This window comes from Meleagris gallopavo, chromosome 10 (assembly GCF_905368555.1).
Source record: "Meleagris gallopavo chromosome 10, MGAL_WU_HG_1.1, whole genome shotgun sequence".
NCBI classification, from domain to species: domain Eukaryota; kingdom Metazoa; phylum Chordata; class Aves; order Galliformes; family Phasianidae; genus Meleagris; species Meleagris gallopavo.
Window position 1 is genome coordinate 29,190,689 of NC_139413.1, and position 24,439 is coordinate 29,215,127.

A 24,439-nucleotide genomic window follows, 5' to 3' on the forward strand; every position below is an offset into this window, starting at 1 on the left:
CCACAAGCTCTCTGGGCAGCCTATTCCAGGGTTCTGTTACTCTCACTGTGAAGAAGTTTTTTTCTCACATTTACGTGGACCCTCCTATGGTCCAGTTTGCACCGGTTGCCCCTTATCCTGTCATAACATATCCTAAAAGTCATTTGCAGGAATGGAATTCATTTGTGCCATTCCCTGAGAAGTCAAAGAAACGTGCTGAAATAGTCATACAGAACAAGACACTGAGGTTTCTTATCTTACTTTTAAGAACAGCAGTGCCTGCAACCACAGCGATATTTCAGGTTGTTATATTGAGGACATACATACCAGGAATAGTTGATCTACAGCAAAACAAACCAGCGTCCCAGCAAGTGAGCCATACCTCCCACCAGCACACAGCTGGTACCCACACCTGGCAGGTCCTGCTGGAGCCCTTGCACAGCAAAAGGATCTGGGGGCCAGGGGTGTGCCCCAAGGTGGGCTGCAGGCAGCAAAGAAGCCATCGTGCTCTCTTTGTGTCACTGTGCACACAAATCACTGCAAATCCCAGCCACTGAATCCCAGCTCATTGCATGAGCACTGGAAACATTTCTGCATGTGTGCACACACCAGTGAGGTCACAGCCCCACCTCACAGTGAGGCGCTTATCGTTTAAAAAGCCAAATAACAGACAGACAAACACACAGAGAGGAGATAAAGCCAAGCACCTCTACTCTCAACCACACATCCATAGGCCCGCAGTAGCACAGGGGGCAGGCAGAGGGGACACTCAGTGCAATACTGCTCCGTGCTTTGGAGAATCCAAGTGTGGCAACTGCAGGACAGTGCTGGTGGTTATGGACTTCACACTGCAGAGCTGCTGTGGTATGTGACTGACGGCCAAGGTGGAGAATATAGAACATATAGGCACAAATCAGTGGTTGGTGTGAACGCTGTGGGAAGGAGCACTGAGGGATTGAAGAAAAGGCTCAGGATAGTTTCTTCCTTGTCCTGGGGTATGGCGTCCAGGTTTACATCCTAGCAACAAGATGATGGTTGGCTTTACTGAAAAAGCCCTACACTGATGAACGAATACACTGCTGTCTGACATTTCCTCCCATTAGCTGCCAAGTGATCTGGGAAGCAGTTTGCATGCCGACCCACAGCACAGGGCTCACAGGGTTGGCTCTGCTCTGCAGCAGTGCAGGGGCAGAACAGAGCTGCCAGAGTGTGAGGGGACAGGCACGTGTGAGCCCCAGCAGCACTGGGCGGAGCGTGCCCTGGGCACCAGCATGCAGAAGCTGCTATGCAGAACATCTCTCATCCCCACGCCCCAGCTACCAGTGGCAGGTACTTAAGGGGAGTACAACAAACAGGGCAGCAACACAGCATGATGTTCTGCTCCCACCAGCCCCAAGAGGAAGGTACCAGCAGGCCCAGGCAGCACTCACCTCATTGTGGCCATGCTCCCTCATTCAGGACTCCCAGTCCTCTGTTCCTGTGCACCAGAGCAGCCCGCAGTTCCTTCCAACACAGCCTCCACCTCTTTCCTCTGGATACTTCCTCCAAGGCCCAGCTCTGGCAGCTCCCCTTCAATCTGCACTCCTGCTGGCACTGTATCCTCCTGTGCTGCCCCCGATGCAGGCACTGCAGGCTGCTGCCCCCACAGCCCCAGGCAGCCTCTGTCCTGGGTTCCCTGCGATGCCTCCAGGACCTCACACCCCATCACACCCTGGTCTGGAAGCCTCCCCTCTCCCAGCACTGCCTGCTCCCCACCTGTACCACACTCCAGCAGTCCCTGCCCCACGGCCACCTGCTCTTGTGGCCCTACTGCTTCCCCCCTTACCTCTTCATCGCCTGACTCAACTCTGGCTCTCTCTCCAGACACTCCCATCACCACCCCATCACATTTTTCTTCCATTGCTCTGTCTGTCTTTGCAGCACTGCCCAAAGACAGGCTTCCAATCAAAAGCACTACTGCTGAGCCCTCCTCATCTGCTGCTGTTGCTGTCTGCTCCAATGGAGTTGACCCTCTTCTGGCAGAGTCCCTTCCAGCACCGTCCCCAACTTCTCGCTCAGGTGCCGTGTGTAATGCAGGGTCCCTGCCTGAGTCCTTGGGCTCCTCCATGTCCCCTGCTCTTGGTTGAGAGCTGCCTTCCTCCTCTGGTGGGCTGTCAGGCTCAAATGTCACTGTCCCAAGGGCATCCATTTCCACCTGCTCTTCTTCTGAGACTTTCAGCTGAGAAAACTCATTTGGCTTTAGGATCTCTTCCTTTCCTGTGCAAAATTCTGTATCCCCTGATGTTCCAAGGAGAGCCCCAGCTTCCTCCACAATCTTCTGCCCTTCAGAAGCAATTTTTTCTGTGGTCCACACTGCTGCAAGATCACCCACCTCAGGAATGCCTTCTGCTAGGACTGCATCCCCTGCAGCCCCCTGTCCCTCAGGCATCATCTCCCCCAAAACAGGTGCTGCTGCTCCTCCCACCCTCTGCTCCTCAGAAGCCCCATCCAGAGCCCTCTCTCCTCCAGTCACCCCTCTGGCCCCTTCCACAGCCAGGGGTGCCCCTATACCCACCTGCTCCTCCCCCTCACCTGCTGGGTCCCTCCATGGCCCCATATTCTCCCCTGCACCTGTGGGAGCATCCTGATCCTCAACCTCTGCACTTGGCTCTGTCCCCTTCCCTGGTTCCCTCTCCTCAGCATCGTCTTCTGCCATTGCCCTCCTGGCAGGTGCCAACTCATCCACAAGCGGATGCCTCTCAGGGGCTACGGCTGCTTCCTCTCCCTCAGGCTGCAGTTCTCCTGCCCGTGCTGCTGTGTGCCCAGCACAGTCAGTGCCAGCATGCCCTCGCTCAGCAGCACAGCCTTCATCCTCCCCCTCGTCTTGCGCCACGTGTGCCACTTCCACAGCTTCTGACCGTGTGCCGGATGCTCCTGTTCTGTCTGCCAGGACAGCTCCACCAGCTGCTGCTGAAAGACAGAGCGTTTGTTTCACTGGGAGCTGTTAATGGTGAGGCTGTTTTACAGGTTTACTCTCAAAGACATGATTTCTAACAAGCAATGAGAAGGCATCAGCACAGTGCCAAGGAGGCCGAGATGCTGCTTCTCCTCCCGCACCTGCACTGTGAGCAGGCCGCTGGTGCTGCCATGCAGGCACGGGGCACAATTAACATAAGCAGAAACACTGATGCATGACGTCCTGCTCTGCCTGTTCTGCCCTTCCTGCACTCTCTCCACTCGTTGCCTGCAGGGATTTACACAACATACCTACAAGCATGACAGTAACATTCAGAAATTCACAAACAGGCAATAAATTGGTCATGTAAAATATGCATAAATACAAAGGAAAATACTCAGGTGCTTGTGTACAATGGGTAACTGCTTCCCGTGGACTCCATAACTACACTGGGGATAACCAAGGGCCTTCATCCATCCCTGGGAATCTAACGCAGTGCTCCCTCATTTCAGTGGTTCCAGGACCCATCCCTGAGCGGATACACCCAGCTGTGTCACAGCCATGCTTTGCACAAACACCATGCTCTGGTTCTTTAGAAAACTGAATGTTTTGTGCCGCTGAAGGGAGCAAGAAGCACTGCCTCTCCTGTGCCACCCTTCCTCAAACCAGGAAAAGGCTGTCTTGTCCCACATCATCTCTCCCTGGCAGACTCACTTCACTTCCCTGCACTACTGCTGCACTCCACAATTACTGCTTTCTGCTCGGGCAACTGCACACACCACTGAGCCCCATCTTGGTCTCACGAGGTCAGGTCTGGAATTCGGTCTCATTCCTACTCTGTTGTTCACAACCCACGTAAGCAGCCCCATGCCACCTGCACCCATACCACTAGGAAGGAATGGAAACTCACTAATGATCCCTGTCCCCCCTCAGCTGTTTTCAGGCAGTGTTTACACAGCCTGGATTCCTTACCCAGGGTCACTGTAACTGCTGAGAGCACATCAGTTCCATGTGGCTGCTGGAGCTGGCTGGTCACACAAGCTGAAAAAGAAAAGAGCACAAAGGAGGACTTGAAAGCCCAGAAAGCAAAGTGGAAAGGCCAATACTTCTATAGAAAGACTTCAGATTAATAAGATTCAATCCATGTCCCTGACCTGCAGCCTCACCTTCACTGGGATCGCACTCTGCACTCGTTGCATTCTCTACTTCCTCATCCACACGAGAATCACTACATTCGTGGTCAAAATTCACATGACGGTCATTTCCCATTGCCTCTGTTATCTCCTCCTGTGCTGATCTATCATCTTCAGAAACTAGCACAAAATCACAGAAAAAGCAAGGAAGAGAAACCATCAGAAAGCAGGAAGGACAAAGTCCTCCAGTTCTTGCAGCCTGACTGGAGGTCTGTGGTGTTACTGCAGAGCAATTGCCACCAGCAAGGATTTTCTTTTTTGAAGTAGATTAAGATCAAACAGAAACAACCATTAGAAAAAAGGGAGGGGTTGAGAGCAGGGTGAGAAATTCATGCAGGAGCACCTACTGAGACTTTAATCAGCCATCTTCCACAGCACACTCACAGACCTGCGGGACACTTCTGTGAGGATGGAGGGATTCAAAACAAGCAACAACACTGACTAACGGACACAAAATTGTAATTGTTCCATAACTGTTTTTCTTTAAAAAATGCATTTCTCTATTTTAAGCTCCCAACTACATTTCTGATGATTCCTCACTTCCTCAAACTAAGACACGTGACTGAAGCCCTCTACTTATCTACAGGTAGGTTGGGAAGTTACCTTCTGCTCTACACTTGCAGTGGCTGTGATGCTTCACAGTCAGCCCTTCACTGCAAGGGAGACATAAAGGCCCCGGAGGGTGCCCAAAGAGAGGCAAGGAAGCTGTGAAGGGATACATGGGTACATTCTGGTTATTTATCACACAAATACAGAGTGTTGTAGCAGCTGGAAAATAGTCCAGCAACTGATTCTCCATGCTGACTATGACAGTGCTTGAGCATAGCATACAGGCAAAGACAGCAACACTTGCATGCACTGATCACAACACAGTTCTGCATGGGGACTGTACTCACCACCTCCTTCATCACTCTGAGGAGACTCTTCATTTCTATCCTCCACTTCCATCATATTTTTTTCCAGAGGCACTGAACCATTTTTCTCCCCACTGTCCCTTCTGTTGTTTGCTTTCTTCTCCTCCTCTCCCCTTATGTTACTTTCTACTGACCCAGCCTGTTTCATTTCCCCAGTAACATCAGGACTTTGATGCTGTATCTCCAGTATGTTTTCATGAAAAGCTTCAGTATTTTCCCTTGATGTCAGAGCTTCTGTTTTTGTCGTTTCTGCTTCATCCATTTCTTCCTCTTCCAAAGAAAAAGCTTTCTGACTCTCCTCTGTTCTGAGCAGTTTATTTTCCCCATTCTCATTTCCATACTGTGCACATGCTGTGTTATCAGATGCTTCTTCGATATCACACTCCTCTTTGCCTTTAACATTTTCCTCCTTCTTTCCAGTATCAGACTCATCTTCACTGCTGTACTGAGTGCTGGTGGATGACAGAGAGCATGCAGAGCTCCTGTCTAGAAATAGCAAAACACAAATTTAGTATTTGTAACTAAAAACCATTTGCATTCACATGAGTGATGACAGATGAGTGTCTGATGTGAACCTCTGAATTAAGCCATCTGAGGATACAGAGACAAAATTCCAATAACAATAATAGAAGAGCATTGTCCAAATGTATTAGTGTTAAAATCAAAGCCATTCTACATTGTTCTTTTTCTGATAATGGAAATGAACATAGGTAGCAACATCAATCACACAAAAATACACTTCCAAAAACCCCTGTAAGTACAATTTAAAAAGATTTTAGAGAAGTTTCTCGAGTGCAGTTTGATAAAAGGTTTCAACAATTGCAACGGTCCCTCAGTGCAGTCACATACAGCACTCAAGTAGAGCTGGAAATGAGGATCACTGCATCCCCACACACACATGGAACACCATGTGAAATTCATAAATGTAAGTGTTCAGGAAAATAAACAGTGCTAATTACCCATTAACACTTAGCTGTACAGTAGAGCTTGTTGCTCTATTGGGCATTGCCAGTGTCCGAAGTTCACACAGATTCAAGAAGCAATTAGTCAAACTCAAAGAAGAAAAAGCCTCTTAGGCTCGCTAAGCAAAAGAGACCAGTTATTTACAGGGGTAGGAAAATCCACTGGGGAAGCAGCACCATATTCTTATCCCTTTCTTACACTTTTAAGCATGTGATCTGAGTTTATGTTGGGTATTACATTTCATACAAAAAGACTGGATTTTTCTCCAACCTGCAACATCTTCCACGAGCATCTGTGTCATTTTTATTTCATCTCAAAAACACAAAAGTGACATTTACATTTAACTTGAGAAAATAGCTTGCACATTAGGACTGGCAAATGAAAGGAATATAAATGAATTAATATTTTAAAAAAGCAGTAAATGGAGAAGTCTTAGCACACTATGATAAGCTAGAGGCACATAAACCAGCTCAGGATCACACCAAGCCGTAGAGGAGAAATTGAGAGAAATAAACTGCCGTGCCACAAGGAAGAGAAAGTTCACTTTTGCTCATTCACCACGTGGTGAATGGAATTCTTGCACTGTTTGTCTAATAAATGAGAAACTGCCAGAGAGTTTTTCTCCTCTGTGAAGATGCGCAGCCAGAAAAGCCTGAAGGCCAACAGGTAAAACCTCAGACTTTACAGAGGCTGATTCAAAAAACTGAATAATAGAAAATGCTATTTATATATGTATGCTAAAAATACATAAATAAAATATAACATTTTATATATTATATATTTTTATATTTTATATAATATAAAATAATGTTTGCTAACGTAGATATATATACACTAAGTATATATTCTGGGATAACTTAGTCTTTCTGAATTAGTAATAATAATGCCTAGAACACCTCACTGCACGCTTCTGTGTCTACGTTTGGATCAAGAACCACAGCACATCATACTGACTCACTCTTAGTCACTGCCAGACTGGAACCAGAGAGCTCTGGAGGTGCTCGAGGCCATGGATGGGCCCTGGGCAGCCTGAGCTGGTGACAGCACCCAGCCCATGGCAGGGCTGGGGGGCCGTGAGAGTCCTGCCACCCCAACCATGCTGTGATTCTATAACCCTCAAACACAGCCTAAGCTCTGCCTGCAGCACAGAGAGCTGAGGTGATGCTGTTTTCCTCTCCAAAGCAGGATAGTGGCAGTGATCTAGCAGAGCGTAAAGCTGAGGTTCCAATTATTCAGTCATTGAAGGCAGTAGTTCTAAAATCTAAAAGGCGTTATTTCAGGTGTCCAGGCGACTTGTAAGATAAGAAGTGCACGTTTTCAGAAGGTGTAATGGTCATGGCTCCACGGATGCCTGCGATCATTACGTGTTTGTCTGCCCACAACATTTAGGGCTTATCTGCTGACTGGCACCACCTCCACTTCCCCAACTAAACATTTCAGCAATGTCTGCTGTGAGCTGGCACACACTTACAGTGCCCCACAGATCTGGCTGCAGTTCAGTGGTAGCTGGTAGAATCAATAAGAACAGACAAGATAGCCATCTTCCACCCATCAGTACCAACTCAGTTACATAATCTTTCCACACAGATTCAGTATACGTTACTGAACGCACACAAGATGTAAGACAAGCACAGGTCAATGTCTGTGAGCCTCATTACATAAAAAGCTGACCTTGTTTGCCATTCTCTGAGGCACTGTCAGAACGTCCATCACTCTCATCTTTCTCACTGTCAGAGGCCTGCAGTGCCTTCTGCGATGTGTCTTTACTCTCCTTTTCATAGTCTAAATTATGTTTTTCATCATCTGGGGATGACTTTGACATTCCATTCCTTTGATCACCGGTCTGTCCTTCTTCATTAACTTCATCTGCTTCAAAATTTTCATTATACTCTAAAATAAAAGAGCCACACTATGAAACAGCAGATGGAATTCACAACTCCTGAAGTTCTTTTTCAGCAGATAGAGGTAACTGCATTAATTTTCTTTTCCCTTTGTGCTTCTTTTAGAAGACGTGAGAGAATCTAAGACCATAGACAGGAATTGCAAGAGTACAGTATCATAGAAAAGCATCGAGTTCTTCATAGGTAGAGTAGTAAAAATGCAATAAAGCTACAGAATGATGTAACAAGTATAATTAATACATTAAAAACAAATTAAAAAAAAACATTAGCCACTGAGAAGACTAGAAGAGTTAGGCAAACTCAGAAATAAAACGCAAGACAGTCTCTTATTATAGGAGAAAATCTTGTTGCAATGGGAAAAAAACATAGAAGTAGCAGAGAAAAGCAAAGAAAGGTGATACACAGTAATTGGGAAATAAGATAAACGGGGATTGACATGGCTAATTAACAAAGAAGTGACTTACAAAGTGAATTAATTAAACCCAGCTAAAGGGTGCTGCAGAAGAACATTCTATTTTCACACTTCTCTAACATGCTCATTCAGTTCCCAGGTGAAAATATTGGTGCTCACAGCAGAATTGCCATTTTTATATCAACAGGGTCTGGCCTTCATCCCAGGCTGCTGGCCCAACAACTTGTAGCGTATGACAGATAACTTCGTTCAGATCTATAGGCAAGAATTCTCTTTATGCATATACATTAAAGCACACTTTCCTTTCCAGACAAGGCTGCACTACTTAAAATCCCAGGCGCTGGAATGCACACAAATTACCACTGACAATTCAGCAGGTTCACTGCTAGCACCAGCTCACAGCACAGCAGAGGCAACACGTCTGCACTGTGAAGAAGAGCAGCCACTGCTGACACACCAGCTGCCCCTCAGGCCATCATTTCTCACCTTTCACTATAACTGCTCACTCTTTTCACCAGTACTTCTGAAGTCCTGAAGTGACAGGATACCAAAGACAGAGGTGAAGAACATCTGATGCAAAAGCAAATAAACAATTACCCAGACAAAGAGGATTAAGGGAAGAAGTAGATTTATTTTCTGTATTGAAAAATTGACTGAGATTCCAACAGCACTGCTGGAAGTCAGGCCTTTGGTATCTCGGAAGGTGCCTAACAAAAGGAAACAGCCTGATTAACCACAAAAACATCCACTGGGAATAACGAGGATGCTGTGCAAAATTATGAAAGCAAAAAAGGAATAGGAAGTAGGAATGAAAGCCTCTCTCCAAGTAAGACATACTCCAAAAAAGGCTTTATATTGAGGTGTAGTGAAAGAACAGGTGGAGCTCTCTGCCTCTTCCTTTCGAGGCAGCTGCGTACACCACCGGTGCATGCCAACCAAAGGCAAAGCAGACTGTGTAGGTGGCACTGGTTTGTTCTCAGTATGAAGTCACTTTCATATTGCAGATGTTATCTTTTCCTGACATATGAAACGGCCCTTAAGGAAAATTACAGCAGGAGCAGATGCTCTCTGCTCTTTTCTTTTAAATTCCGTTCAACAGAAAGCAGGTGGGACTCGAACAGAAGGGGCACAATCAGGCAGCCACCTCTGCTGGTGGAAGCACTCGGGAAAGGACAACCGTCCCAGTATCAGAGACAGCCAGGAAGTGAGCTGGGGCAGGTACAGAATCATAGAGCAACCAAGCTGGCAGGGACCCACAAAAATCATCAAGCCCAATTCCTGCCTCCACACAGCACCACGCAGAATGCAAACCCTACACCTGGGAGCACTGCCCAAAGACTCCCTGAGCTCCAACATCGAGGGTACGTGCCCACTGCCCTGGGGAAGCGTGGTGGAGAAGAGTCTGGAAAGAGCTTTAGGTGAACAAAGCATCTCACTGCCACTGGCAACAGACGGGAGAGCAGACCAAAGTATCTCACCAGGTTCTCAATCTTGCTGACATTTTGCTGCTGCACATCCCTCCCACCTCCCTCCCCACCATGTAGGATCAGGAGGCAGGCAGTCCTCCATCTCCCACCCCAGCAGTCACCTTCTCTGCATTCATCTCACACTGTCCTGTCTCAGACCCACTGGATCCCTGGTCACACACAGCCTCATTTCTTCTTCCTGCTCTTCTCCACCTGCTGCCATTCTGTCTCTGCTGCCGTCCTTTCGCTGTGCCTCACCCTCCTGCTCTTTTCCCACCCACCTCAGGCTCTTGTTTCAGCCTTGCTGACTTGCCCAACTTGCCTCCTTGACTCTTGCAAAAGCCTCTCATTCAATTACTTGGATGGAAGGATCCCTGCTTAGTTTATTGCCCAGACACGGTTACTGTCCACTGACCCGTCCTCAGCACATTCCTCACACGTGAGGTATGCTCTTCAGGTGAAGCTGGGGGCCCACAATCCTATACCTTCTCTGTAATTAGCCTCTTCTAGTTTTCATCTCACACTTGTGTTTTGGAATACTGTACCATTTTTACCAGTATCTTCCTGACTATCTTCAGTCTCACAATTGGGTAGTTTTGTCCCTTCTTCTCTTTCGTAATCCAGTCCAGTCTCCATTATGTCCTCCACGGTTTCCACATCTGCTTTGTGACTTGGTAAGACGACTAGCACCGATTCTTTGCTTGATTTCTGATCAGCGCTGCTACCACTTGGCTCACTGTGAACTCCATCTTTCCAGGAACCCACTTGTTTTCCCTCACAGTCCTCCTCCATCTCCCTCTTGGGAGGGGATGGCTTTTTGTCCAGACCCATCGCAATAATGCATCTACAAAAAAAAAAACAACAACAAAACAACACAAGGAGTATTGGGAAGTGTGACATTCTGTCAATGCACAGTGGAAAAAGAGCAGACAGTGACCTATTTAGTTCATTACTAGATGTGAAATCAGGTACACATCTGCTCCCACTTCACCTCTCAGACAAGGATATGGACAACTCTGAGAAACGCTCTCAAATCCTCACATGCTCCACAGACAAGATGCAGATCTTCCTTTAAGGAAAGTAAGGCTATCCCTACAATTGAATTATAAACAGATTAAAATTATCAGAAGTGAACGTTAGTCTAGTGTTGGCAACCCTACCCACAGTAGGGATGTTGAAATTAAATGATCTTCGAGGTCCTTTTCAACCCTGGCCATTCTTGATTAATTCAAGTTGCACCAAGCATGACCTGCACAGATACAATTACTGAGAAGGGGAGAGAAGCTCCAAGTTACAGGTGTGTTGGATCCAGATTCTGCTTTAACACCAAATAACATGATAACCTGGCTTCTACAGCGATGACACTTTTTAATTTGTCTGCAAAGTGAAATAATTGTGGGTGAAGGAGACTGAATCTAGATTATCTTAAATATCTGTTCTGTTTTTCCTGTCTAACAGAAACTCAAACTGCTAGAAAACAAAAGCACTTGGAGCGACACGTTGAGACTGCTCTTCTTGCTTAAAGCAGAATGGCAGACTCTCTATTTTATGGTTAGGAGACTCATGAAAATCATCAAAACTCATATTCAATACTGTTATATTCAGCAGCCAGTAGTATTTCAGCAGAATCCCACCTTAGAGGCAGCGTTGTTTAAAAATGAAATATACATTTTTTCCACTATCACAAAGAAAATCCTGAAGACTCCAGTTTACTAAACAGCACTAGATTCTTCCCTACAGATTCCATCAGAAACACACAGGTAGCACACTTACACTGCACCACCACTACTCCTCCTGGTGAATCACTGATGGCTCCCTGACAAGCTGATAGATGAGTGCTATGATGCAAACATTACCCACTGCCATGAATACTTCACAGTGCATTTGAAGAGGCAGCAGAAAATCAGCAGATTTGGATGACAACTCTACTACTATGACATGATAGAAAATACAGCAATAATAGCAGGGCAGCACAATCCTAGGCTGCAGCAAATGAGAACAAGCTCAAAAGCAGCCATGGATACAGAAACAAAAGAAAAAGCTGCTTACCGTTGGAAGGCCTCAGGTAGGCAGGGATCTCCAGCAAGATACCCTCACCTCCACTGCCAACCCTGAAATGAGGTCTGGGAAGGGGTGGATCCTGGCTCCAGCCCTTCCAGTCACTCAGGTGCATTGCATTACATTGCATTACATTGCATTACACGCACCTGAGCTCCCCTGGGTTGGCCCTGCCTTCCCACCAGGTGCTCAATTATCGTTTCAGGCCATGACTTAGCATTTCCACTACAAAATCCTTGACTATAGGCCTTTGAAGGGTAAAAGCTCAGTTATGCATTTTCCTACAGGTGTTCAGAAACCAACCAGGCTCTACAGAGCTGCGGTACACCAGAAAGATTAATAACAAGGAAACAACACTCTAAAAGCTGAGCTTGTAACACTTTATGAATAAAGAATATTTGTCTCCGCACCTATAGCAAGGAGATGCTCCCTCCACACTGAGAAATCCAAAGTATCCATGTCTGCCTCCAAGCCTGGAACGCTTCTGATGTCTGTACTCACAGCAAGAGCTCAACCTGTCCACTTGCATCCCATTGAGAAAAAAGGTGAGACTGAATGGGAAACCACGGTGCCTCTTGGAGACGAACTGAAAGGTCTCTGAAACCATGGAAAGGAGAGAGGACAAAGAATAAGTTTGTGCTTTACTGTCAGCCCACTGCATTTGTTGGGCTCCATCTGCATCGTTGCCAGAGCAACCAGCTGTTCCTCGTCAAGTTCTTTCATTCCCAGCTTTATAAATTAATTGGTAAAACCCTACCCTCCTCTGAACACAGCAGTCTTATCTCTTTCCAACTCAGAACTATGAAGATGGACACGTACGTAACAAGCTAATACTAGTCCAGCAAGAATAGAGCCTCTCATCTCAAAAAAAAAAGAAAGCTTAGGATCCCAAAGTGTTCACGTGCTACAGGCAGCAGTACATTGAGCTCCTGAGTGCAATACACATGTTCATCACAGTGTAGCACCTTGCAGAGTGCAGGTTCTAGGTCAGTACTGCAGCAATATTAGTGGCTCCAGGCCTATAGTAACATGGTCTTACTGATAAGCGACACTAAGCAGCTGAAAGATATCATTTCTGGAGTCATTGCAGTCCTCTCAGTAAGGGTACTGCTAGGCATCTAAACGTTAAGGGCACTGACGCTGCTGCTCAGTTCCGTGCCAGCAGAGATTGGGCTGTACTGCCTTTAGCCACAGCTCATAGCATCCTTTCAAAGCAAACTGAGCACACCTCAGCAGGGAGGAAGTCACACTGCTCTGTCAGGTTCCCCAAGAGGTGTGAATGTGGCTCAGAGCCACGAAAGCACACACAAAGGACACCTTTTGTATGGCTGGGACGAAGCTGCAACAAACATCTTTGGGACAAATCTATGGGCACTGCTGTGCATCCATAACCCCAGTGAAGGCTGAAATCACTTTAATATCACATCAGTGTTTTGGCCAAAAAGAAGATGTTGCCAGTATCAAAATGAACTCTTCCTATCTTTATCCTTACCTCCTTCCAACAGCCTGCCTTTGTAGACACAAAGGTTTTCTCCTCCACAATGCTGCTGATAGACTTTGATTTCATCTCTATAATCAGAATCATCGTGAGATAAATGCACACTTTTTCCCAGAAAGATCATGGTAACAAATGCATTGCTGCGCAGTGAGGGCTTAGGGAGTTCTCCAGAATTCTACAGCAGAAAATACACAAAAACGTACTCAGTTTTCAACCATAACAAAGGTGAACACAAAGATCACCTGCATTTGAGACTTTCAGTGTTTTAAGGCAGGCCTTGAGCTGCTCAAGATGAAAAGTGTTTTACAGTTCTATTGCAGAAAGGCAGTAAAAGATTTTGGACTGAAAATCCTTTGCATTGAATTGTCTGAGATTGAAGGAACCAAATTTAATGATCCAATCCTGTATTCCCACGGCTTTACTTCCAGGAGCCAAAGCTGGCTGAAGATCCAATGTAAAATATGAAACTTTCATACACTCCTAAATTTTGCTTAAGCTCTGAGTATGTCAGCTAGGAAGGTAATATACTTGCACATAAACACAAAAGTAGACTGAAGTGAGCTACCTTGGTTACAAGTTGCTCTAAGCCATTTGGTGCAGTGGTGGGACGAAATCGTCTCCTTCTGAACGTCCCATTTCTCACTGCCTTTACACTCCTGTCTCCTTTTTGCAGGGTAGGAGGAGGCACTGGTATCAGATAGTTGTTAATGACAGGGAGTCGGTATGGGGATTTCCCAGATGCATATTCCATTGAGTTCATAAGTCTTAACCCACTTCTCTCCCTCTACAACAACAACAAAAAAAGTAACTGTTAAATAGGCCATGCAAAAATAGCTACTGAGCACACTGAACGAACCTGCTCTTTTTTACATTTAGTAACACACATACTTTTAGAATTTCAAGCATCAAGTTAAGAAGTTCTGTGAGAACATTTCTGTGCCAAACGCCTTCTCTTTCCATTTGAAAAGCAACAGGCACAAATGGAGAAACCAAGGTCAGTTGCTTGAAAACGTCACACACAGATACATGTCCTGAGCACAAGCAAAGAACTCTGCACAACCTGACTATTGGGGGGTTAGAAAGGAGAGTTTGAGTAAAGGCTGTTGCTAACTGTTTCGCAGGCACGTCATCAGCAGTAAGCACACAGTTCTGGAACTACAGTACTAGGCAGTACTATAATGCTGTGCCTAAAACGTATTATTTTCCAAATGAAATATGGTCTCACCCCACTAGCAAATTGCTGATAATTTTCAAGGGTGCAGCACTTTTGTTTAGAGCCTGAACTCCTTGGAACAGTCCCTGCTGCAGCGCAGCTGTGGAGCGGCTGAAGTCGAAGTGGATATTGCATATTTCCTGGAGCTGTATTTGGTCGATGGGAAGAAATCTAGAAGAGGAAAAAGAAAACAGCTAGAATATCTCAGGGTATAGTTTCCATACAGAACAGCACCATACAGGAGAAAGATACAATGCCAATGAAGATAATCAGCATCTAAGAGTGATGCTCAGATACCTTCAGGAAATTTAATTTTCTAGTACCTCTCGGTCTTGTAGAGCCAGACCCCTTTAGGAATCTCTAATTAAGAGTCCAAAATCTGTTCCTGTTCATTCATAGTACAGCCTTGAAACAAACGCAGTGAACTCACAGGAACTGCAGCAATGTGCTCTGCTTTGGTGACTTGAACACATGAATGCTGAGAAAACGCACAATAAAAGCATGTCATCTTTGTTCAATTCTCAGCATTTCTCTGACATTTTTTCTTTCATCCAGAATATCAAGTAAAATGTTGACATGTAAGAAAACATATTAAAAATTCACTTACTGCCTTTAAAAAGGCTGACCCCCTGGATCCATGTTGATCAGAAGGATGTCCACCACGATAATCAACTATAGGCCCAGGAGCTCCCTGTATGGGATGGGGAGGAGAAGGTCATTCAGTTCTAAATAGCACCAAATATCATTATTGAAACAGAGAACCAGTAAGAACTGGAGTGTATATTTGGCCTTTGATCTTAGATTTTGGGATCATTGTATTTCCTTAGTGTACTAACATTTCTTCTTTGCCTGTTAACAGAGTAGGGGGATTCTGAGTCGGAGCTCCAAAGCACAGCCTTCTGGAACGAGCATTAGTCTTATTCCACCTTTTCAGCTTCTTTTCTAAAAGACAGGGCTTTACAACATATGTAGACTTGCCTACAGCCATATGATGACGATATTTAATGTACTGATACTTATTTAACCTTGGGCAACATGGCAGATGAGAAGGAAAGATTAAAACAGATTTATCGCAAAGCAAATATATTTTTACATGTTTTAATGTGCCACATCCTGCAACATCAGCTTCGCTAGACTTCTCTTTAATGTAACATGAAATCAGCCACAAATGAAGGATGAGGACCTTGTGTGCAACCATCAGGGCAGTCGATGGCCTAGATTAAGCACAGAAATTACAGGTATATGCGCACACTTTGGTTTGTGTGTGCTTACATTACAGCATATGAAGTACTTGGTGAAACTCACCACTTGTGAACGAGCAGCTGGTTCTCCAGCCATTAAAGGATGGCGTCCATAACGATTTCTGGAGCCAAGTGGTGGGTGTGGGGAGTGCACAGGGTTAGCATCTGCCACTGATCTTCTGGGTCGCTCCATCTAAAAGAAGAATAATGTATGTCTCTGAGGCACTAAATAACAGCCATGTTTGAGCTCGCCTTCTGTCTGTCTTTCACTGGATGGTTATGGCAATCGTATTGCCTAGGCCCAGTGATCTTAGATCTGCTAAGGAAAGAAAGAAAATAAAGAGAAGAAGGGGAGAGAGAGGGGGGAATAAGGGAAAAGATTTGTTCCCATCACTATTGCATTCCTCTGCAGCCCTCTACAACCAAATTCAATTCATCAGCCTTTCTTTCTCTCCCAGCCTTGGCTTGGTTGAAGGTCTCTTTCTTTCTAAAATCTGAGTGCTTCCACTATAGCTTGCCCCACTGCCCCTCCCTTCCTTTTCTTCTCCAAAGCACCACACTGGGCTGACCACCTTCTGGAAATAGAGAGCTATGTCTCTCACTCTCCCTTTCTCTATCATCTGCCATTCCTTTCCTTTCAGATTGGTTACTCAGGCAATTCCACTGAACAGTTGAGGTAAGAATTGAATTTCTGCTAACTCCTTCCAGGTCCTTGCATACCAGTGTAGCACCACGGCAGAGCACTTACCCACAGGCATTTCCCTTACATTGCTCACTGAAAGTAGCTTTAATTTATGTTCCAAATTTATCCCAATCCAGAATCCCTTAATAGGATGTTTTATCCCAATCCAGATTCCCTTAACAGGATGTTTTCATCACACTCTTTCCCCAGTAGAATTATGCTGCTTCCATTTTTCTAGCAGCAGTTCGACCAGTAAATTATGTTTTTGCAGTTACCAGAGTGATTAGTATTTTTCTAGTATTTTTCAATTCATAAATTACTCACAAATGCATTACTTTAATCCTAAGAGATTTGACATCATTTTTCCACTGCTCAAAGAAACAACTTTCTTCCTAATATATTCTTCTCAATGTATGCAGGTTCCTTATAAAGAAATAAGATGTTGAGGATATTTCAGCCAAAGTGAGAAAAAAAATATTCCCACATGCACCCAGGTAACTTCATGGAAAGAACAACTATTGACTTCTGTGGGACTTGCCTGGCAGTCACAACCACAGAATCTAGCTTTACCTACATGACACCAAAGGGAAGACCTCAAACCTTTCTTCATTACTTACACGCTGGTTCTGGTAAATATCACGTGGAGAGGCCAACAGCTGATAACATGAGCTCAGTGCTCAGCAGCAATCAAATGCAGACAGTGTCTAGGATTACTAAGAGGGAAGAGCTGCATCACTTATCTTAAATTATTCATCCAGTTCTGGTTTGCCATTTCAAAACAGAAATAGTAGAACTAGAAAAGGTTAAAAAAAATGTTAACGGTAATGAGAAGCCTCGTGTGAGAAAGACTCAATAGACTGAGGCTCTTCAGCTTGGAACACTGAGAAGGAACATAAGAAAGGCATGCAAAGCCATGCCTTGGAAAAGGGGAGCAGTTATTAACTTTGTCATACTGCAAACAGTGAAGCATTGGATAGAATAATCAGACAATAGGTAAATGAGTTACTGTGCAGAAGTGCAAAGAGGTACTATTTCACACAATTCTTCGTTAAGTTGTACAACCAAGAATTCTGCAGAAGTACACTCAGAAGAAATCATACACAAGCATGGAAGTTTCTGAATTGCAGAATAGAAGATGTAGAAGATGAAGAGGATCATCCTCTGCTTGCCTGTTTACTTGTTCCGTAAGCAACAGAGGCAGGACACCTGTTTCAATAAATCTCTGGCCTGACTCATTATGGCTGTTATCTAACGCAGCAAAACTGCCACGTTCCACCAGCATTCAGTAGCACTCAAGTCTTACCTTGGTTTTCTGCACCCTCTCCTTCCTCACAGAATTTTCAAGTTTCCTTCTTACTTCCAGCTGATGGTGACGCTATCAATGTAAGAGAAAGAGGAATCTCATTAAGAGACATAATGAGGTGTCAACACAAGAACACTCGTTTCTGTTCTGCTTATCACTTGCCCTCTCCCTCATCATTACCCTTGCTGAACCCTATTATTAAACTGCTGGTGACTCAGTTCATTTGCATGGTACCTCTCTGTCTTAACACTGGTAAGGGAACAAATGAGCATTTTAAAGCTGCAGGGATCAGTTGTGTCCTGATACAGAGCAGGAACGTGCTCAAATTTCGTACTCAGATAAGACAAATAAATATATTTAAATTATTATGACTTTAAAAAAAATTAGACAAACTAGCCCTGTAGATATTATCATATAATCTATTAATTTTAACTAGCTTTGTCATCATGTACCAGAAGAAACAGGAGGATTCAGGTGTATCATAAAGCTATCTTTTCTATGCTTCTGCAGCTCCAACCTTTGTGTCTGTTACACGCATCTCTGTTCATCTCCATTCATTCTTTGGAGAAATCACTTACCAGTGTGTGTTGTGTGGTCACCGTGTGCCTACGTCTCTGTAGGAAAAGGAGATGAGTAGATGAGGGCCTGAGTTACTCTGAGAGCTCCAGCTCTTCTCACAATCCGTTACTCCCAAAGGGAAGCGCTCCTGGATTGCAGCAGCAGCACAGTACTTTCTCCTACACGGACTGCTCATCCCCCACATTAAACAGAGCCATCTCAGACACTCTGCACCTATTTAGCACCACAGGGGTGTTAAAGCAGTAAGTGAGGCAATGCAGCAAGGCTGAGGCAGTGCACGGCATAAGAACTAAAGGGCAACGGAGATTTCACGTGAGGTATGCCAAGCACAATAACTGCCCTTTTTCCAAGCAAAGGAGAGCCTTTCATGGGAGTGTGAGGGCACAGCTACAGAAACAACCCGGTATGAGTTAACGGCCACCGGTGCCAGTAAAAAGCACCTGAGAAGCTTACCCACCAGCAGTGAAGGCATACCTCCATGTCAAGGACCTTCAGAAATACGGCCTGAGCCAGGCACTCCTGAACATATCTCTGGTGATCCCTCCTCATAGCATTTAGTCGGTATTCTTTCTCTGGTATTATTCTTCCACTCCTTGAGATCTGCCATAAAAAAAATAAGACATAACTAAAAAGAAGAGGAGGACAAAACGAAACCTTTCTAAACAGAGTGCAGCTTCCCAGGAGCACCACTTGCTCACCCATTAGCTATCACCTCTGTTTCCGCCATGGTGCTGGGGCTCACCTTCCCAGCACTGGACTGCAGTTCCACCATGGACCCAATCAGCCCAACGAAGAGGGCAGTAGAGAAGCAGTCACAGTTCCTAACAGCTGAGGCCCAGCCTTACTCTTCATGGGCTATCCCCCATAACTCAGCAGAGGGGAATTAAATACTTGCCTTCCTACTGTGTGATGGTTGCATCTGCCTCTGCGCAAAAATCCACTCAAGGATTTTTAAAAATATTCAGCACATTTACCTTTACCAAATTTTACAGTTTTCCATTGAACACTTGAAGAACAGCTCTGAGACTATTTAAACAAGGGGAGTCAAAGCATTTCCTCAGCATTACCAGCACTTTTCAACCTTTTGGCACACGGGGCTCAGCACGTAGCTCAGCTGTACCCAGCTCCCCGTCCTTCTCTTTCCAGCCCTATATGCCACAGCCCCAACCACGGCCCCGTGGATCCTGCTGACCAACACCGGCTAACAGTGCAGTGGGAAGTGTCTGCGTTAAACAATCCTGCCCGAGACAAAGCACAGACACAGGGCTTCAATCTGGCACAGCACTGCTGCGACTGTTTGGCACGGGTCAAATTCTTACCACGGACAACTCATCCCTCTAAGAAGTAAACAAGAGAACATCAATATTTTGACGGCTGCAATATTAAAACTAAGAGTGTAATTCTTTTCTTTCTCAGAAAAGGAAACTTTTCAGTCTCACCAGTCCTGATCTCTGAAGATGTCTCCTTATCCGGGCATTGCTGAAATATCCAGCCAGGTGTTTGTCTGTCAGGCTGTTGTAGGTTGCAAGGAACCTGAAATGAAATCAACGCGGATGCCATGAAATCCCCGTGACAGACTCACTTTTTGCTGGTTACAAAGAATTACCCAATATTTTGCTGCACAAAATGCTGCCCCACGATTCACGCCCAGTATTGTGTCAGACAGCCCATTAGGTTATGCAGAGGTAACACCTCGTGCCCATGAAGAACACACCAGGAACAGGTTTCTGTAGGACATAGCAGCTCGGTGCCCAGCAGGGCGCCAGCACTGAGGCACAGGTTTCAGACAGCCCACGTCTGAAGGCCTCCCCAGCACCAATCCCACATCAGCTGCTCCTCCGAGTGCAGCAGTCAGCTCCCCGCCCTTATTCTGGTACGTGGCACGAAACGCAGAGATCAGAGCTTCTAAAAACTGAACCTGATATAGGAGAGTTGAACGCAAAAATGGAAGGCTCCACAATTTGCCTGCTTTTAAATAGTTCTTAGCATAACCTTCCCTCATTTCAGCCCGTGCAAAGCAAGACAAATAACAGTGTGGCAGTAGGCTTAATTTTTTTAATATTCTAAATCCACTTACGTTTATAAAGTTTATACAATCAGATGTATATAATGCATTTATACTGAGCTGTTATCTGTGTACACAGATGAAATACTGTTTTAAGTACACAACAAGTTTTCTTTGGCTTTAAATCTAAATGCCTCTGTACCTCTAGTACTTATAATTCAAGAGAATAACATAAGATAAATGTCCATGGCTAGGCTGCATTACCACGCACAGAAATATACACAAGAAAGGAAAGAGCAACAAAAAAACAGCCTGAGGGAGATGATGGGTTTACAGGGAATTCACCTGGGGTTTCACAACAACCTCACAGGCAGCTGACCAACAACACGCTGAACTTCATGCAAACAGTGCTGTGCCCTCCTGTGCATGTTGATTAAACACCGGTGCTGCAGCAGGTGTTCTGCATTACTCTCTTCATTCACCGCTTGCATTTGCATTCAGAAGTGCAGGTCACACCAGTGTCACCAAGTGTTTGCCTGTGGCATCACCTGGAGACGGCATACAGAGGCTGAGGAGAAACCCCAGTCCCGCTCCTTCCCAATCCACTTGGTTCCTTCCCTCTAACGTTCCACAGGCTGTGTGACAGTGAAAAGGCAGCTCCCCTCTGACCACAAAAAACTTTGTAAAGCAAACACTCCACGGACAAAAAGCTTCCTGCTTCCTCAAAGAGAGGGGAAGAGTTGGCAGGGACCTTCAGAGGTCATCGGACCGACCCAGAGCAAAGCCTGGCGCTCAGCGAGCACAGCCCTGCTCTCCCATTGCAGAGGCCAGCCCCGATCCCCCTCCTGGCTGACCCCACCAGAAGAGACGCCATCCGAGGTGCCCAGAGGCCCTGGAGGAGCCGCGGTGGGAGAAGCAGCATGCACTGCACAGCCCCAGCCCCTCCTGTCCTGCTGTGCCACAGGGCAGCTCTACTGCTGGCCAGCGGGGACTGGCAGCACCTCGGCTGCGCCCCTCGTGGGCCTACGTCACCGACACTGCCTCGGCAGCACCTCCACAGCTCAGTCAGAGATATAAATTGCTGTCACTGGAGCCAATTCTTTTTTCCCCATTAATGAAAGCAACGCGTTCTTAAGGCAAGTACAAATATTCCGATTAACTGGCAGAACAGAGCCACGGACGCCAGAAGAACCGAGATTTATTTTGCCATTTAAAAAATGTACTGAGGTGCCAAAGTCCAACGCACAACCGTTGAAACAGCCCAGAGGGTTCGCTCGGCAGCACACAGCTGTGCAGACCCAGAGAGCACAAAACAGAACAGAACGCACAACTGATCATTGCAACTCCCCTAAATCAAGGCACTGTCTGCTCAGAATCCTATACCCTACAGGAGTGTCATTGCTTTGTCACTGCCACCGTCGTTTGATTAACAGCACCTGTTTTTTATCCGCTTACGTCGCACCATGCACTGCGTTCAGAGCCACTGCTGTGTGGCACAGTGACTTTGATGGCCGTTAAGGACAGCAGGACAAAGTCTCAGTAGGCCTCCTGCACTGGACTTAGGTAGCAAATGTTCAGGGTTAATAATTTACAGTGCAAGTAAGTGGCTGCTTACCAAAGAAATAATCTAAGGTGGCATCAAAGCTTTAGTTATTGATTGGCAGAGTCATAGACAGCTCCTGTGCTGTATCTTACAGCTGCAGCTCATTGCCACTCCAGTCCAACCAGCAGTTCTCACTCTGATGGAGATGCATTCCTAACTTTAATAAACTACTGCACATGCTTTCTGCTGAGGATATAGACAGAAAAACTTTCAGACAGAACAAATCCGTAATGCAGAAGCACAGGCTGCCAGCCACAAGCAGCAAGTTCAGTATTCCACAGTACAGGGAGAGGTTTTGTATGGGAGACGATTGCCTCAGCACCCAGCCTGCCTGCCTTCCCTCCTAGTCCCAAAACAGGCTGTCAGCTTTGCAGAGAGCATTAAGTCCTGGAAGGACTTTGTGAATCCTCACTGGGACTGGCCTGACGGTCACTACACAGCACGATCTCATCACACAGAACAGTTCTGTCATCTGCAAGCCATACAGACATCCAGAACACAAACTGCTGCTTCCTGCATGAACGCCTTGCTTTGGTGCCCCCACGCTTAAGCTATGTGAAGGGAATGCCAAAGGTAACTGGGGTGTGTTTGGATTCCTTTCTTTCAAAAAAGGTGATGAAAAGCCAATAAAATGATCCTCTGCCTCCACACAAGGAGGTTTGTACCTCGCTAGGATGCAGGTCATACCATCTGCAATCACCATGGTCACAGAACGGCCTGGGTTGCAAAGGCCCACAGCGCTCATCCAGTTCCAACTCCCTGCTGTGTGCAGGTCACCAACCAGCAGCCCAGGCTGCCCAGAGCCACATCCAGCCTGGCCTTGAATGCCTGCAGGGATGGGGCACCCACAGCCTCCTTGGGCAACCTGTTCCAGTGCCTCACCACCCTCTGGCTGAAAAACTTCCTCCTAATATCCCACCTAAACCTCCCCTGTCTCAGTTTAAAACCATTCCCCCTTGTCCTATCACTATGAACCCATGTAAACAGTCGTTAATATGCTTTGGAGCCCTCCTTCAAAGGAGGGAAGCTGCCCACCCAAGCAGTCACCAACCCACCCTATGGGCACAAAGCCTTCAAACTGCAGCGCCAGGCACAGATTGGGCTGCTGCATTCATTTACATCAGCTACTACTCATCCAATTATGAGAAACCATTCAAGAGCACAACTGCTGAACCAGAACTTACTGAAGTCAGCAGATAACTCGATGTTCTGATGGTGCTTTGGATTCTAACAATAATTAACGGCTTTATTTCAAGGCCACAAAATTGCAAGTGTGCAGTTTTATTCAGGTGATAGCTCAGTGCAGCGAGAGGGAGGACCTCCGGCACAGCGTGAGGCCAACACCTCCCATCCTGCCCTTGTTCTCTGGGAGCAGAGGCCGACCCCCACCTCGCCCTGACCTCCTGCCAGGAGCCATGGGGAGCCACGAGGCGTCCTCTGAGCCTCCTCTGCTCCAGCCTGAACGAGCCCAGTTTCCTCAGCTGCTCCCCAAAGCGCTGTGCTCCAGACCCTTCCCAGCTTCACTGTCCTTCTCCAGCACCTCGATGTCTTTCTCCTATTTTGGGGACCTCCAGCCCCAGAAGATGGCGGAGAGGAGCCAGAGCAGAGCGGGAGGAACAGAGACAACAGACAGGGGCTGAAATAAGAGCGATCAGACTGGGTGACAGCGCACCGACGGCGCAGCTGGTGCACAGCAGTGCTGCACAGAGCGGGGGGCAGCAGGAGCTGCTCCTCGGCCTACGAGCGCTCACTTCTGGTTCTGCCCCCAGCGGGCAGCTGCGACGCGGAGCTGCCGGAGGGGCGCAGCGCAGCAAGAAGAGACGCTTCACACGCAGCAGGAGGGCGCGTAGCTGTCGGCCCCAGCGCCGCACCGAGCGCCCGCGGGTGCAGACGGCGACCCTGGGAGCGCTGTGAGCATTGCGCACTCATTTCCCAACACCCGAACCGACAGCAGACGCTGCCCGCAGTGCACGACTGCCCATTGCGGCAACCAGCGCAGAAACACCCTCCGGGATAAGGCGTTCGGCGTTTCATTTGGAGCTCCGCGTGCTTCTTCACGGAAGAGATGCTGCACCTGGAACACAGCCAGACCTGCAAACGGCTGCGGATCGTGCCGACGTGCGGCCCGCGCTGCTCCCTTATCGCATCCTCGCTCCGTTCTCCGCCGTACCGAACGCTCCGGACCCCGCCGTACGGGCGGCGCCGCGCAGAGCTCCGCAGCCGCGAGAGCGGAGGAACGGAGCCCGCCTCGGTTCGCGCCGTGCCGGGCTAGGAGCCGGGACCCCGCTCGCCGCGTCCAACCCCGCGCCGCCCCACTCACCCCGGCCGAGGGCCGCTCATGGCCGCGCCGGCTCCGGGTGCAGCGCTCGGTGCTGCTCGATGCCGCCCGGTGCCGCTGCCCGCGTCCCACGCCGTTGCCAGGACACGGGATTGCTGGGCGGGGCCAACGGCGGAGCAGCGCCGCCCCCCACAGCGCCCCCGTGTGGTCGGCACG

The 24,439-nt window shown here is 47.0% G+C and overlaps 1 protein-coding gene across 10 annotated transcripts; it reads right to left on the reverse strand.

Annotated features, from left to right (window-relative positions):
* Window positions 1–271: 271 nt before the first annotated feature.
* ERICH3 (glutamate rich 3) lies at window positions 272–24,409 on the reverse strand. Of its 10 annotated transcripts, none has more exons than XM_085231667.1 (19): window positions 24,266–24,409; window positions 19,777–19,870; window positions 18,812–18,937; window positions 18,337–18,372; window positions 17,759–17,830; window positions 15,838–15,966; window positions 15,140–15,223; window positions 14,545–14,703; window positions 13,885–14,103; window positions 13,314–13,494; window positions 12,232–12,418; window positions 10,309–10,607; window positions 7,656–7,874; window positions 5,004–5,507; window positions 4,711–4,812; window positions 4,081–4,227; window positions 3,887–3,955; window positions 1,410–2,925; window positions 272–996 (listed from the first exon to the last, which is right to left on the reverse strand). In XM_085231667.1, exons 1-18 carry the CDS (start codon window positions 24,283–24,285, stop codon window positions 1,430–1,432), a joined length of 4,143 nt encoding a protein of 1,380 aa, XP_085087793.1. In that variant the 5' UTR covers window positions 24,286–24,409; the 3' UTR covers window positions 272–996; window positions 1,410–1,429. The 10 variants fall into 10 exon arrangements, with proteins under 10 accessions (XP_085087793.1, XP_085087792.1, XP_085087791.1 ...); XM_085231666.1 differs by having other exon boundaries at window positions 1,410–2,928; XM_085231665.1 differs by having other exon boundaries at window positions 4,069–4,227.
* Window positions 24,410–24,439: the final 30 nt, after the last annotated feature.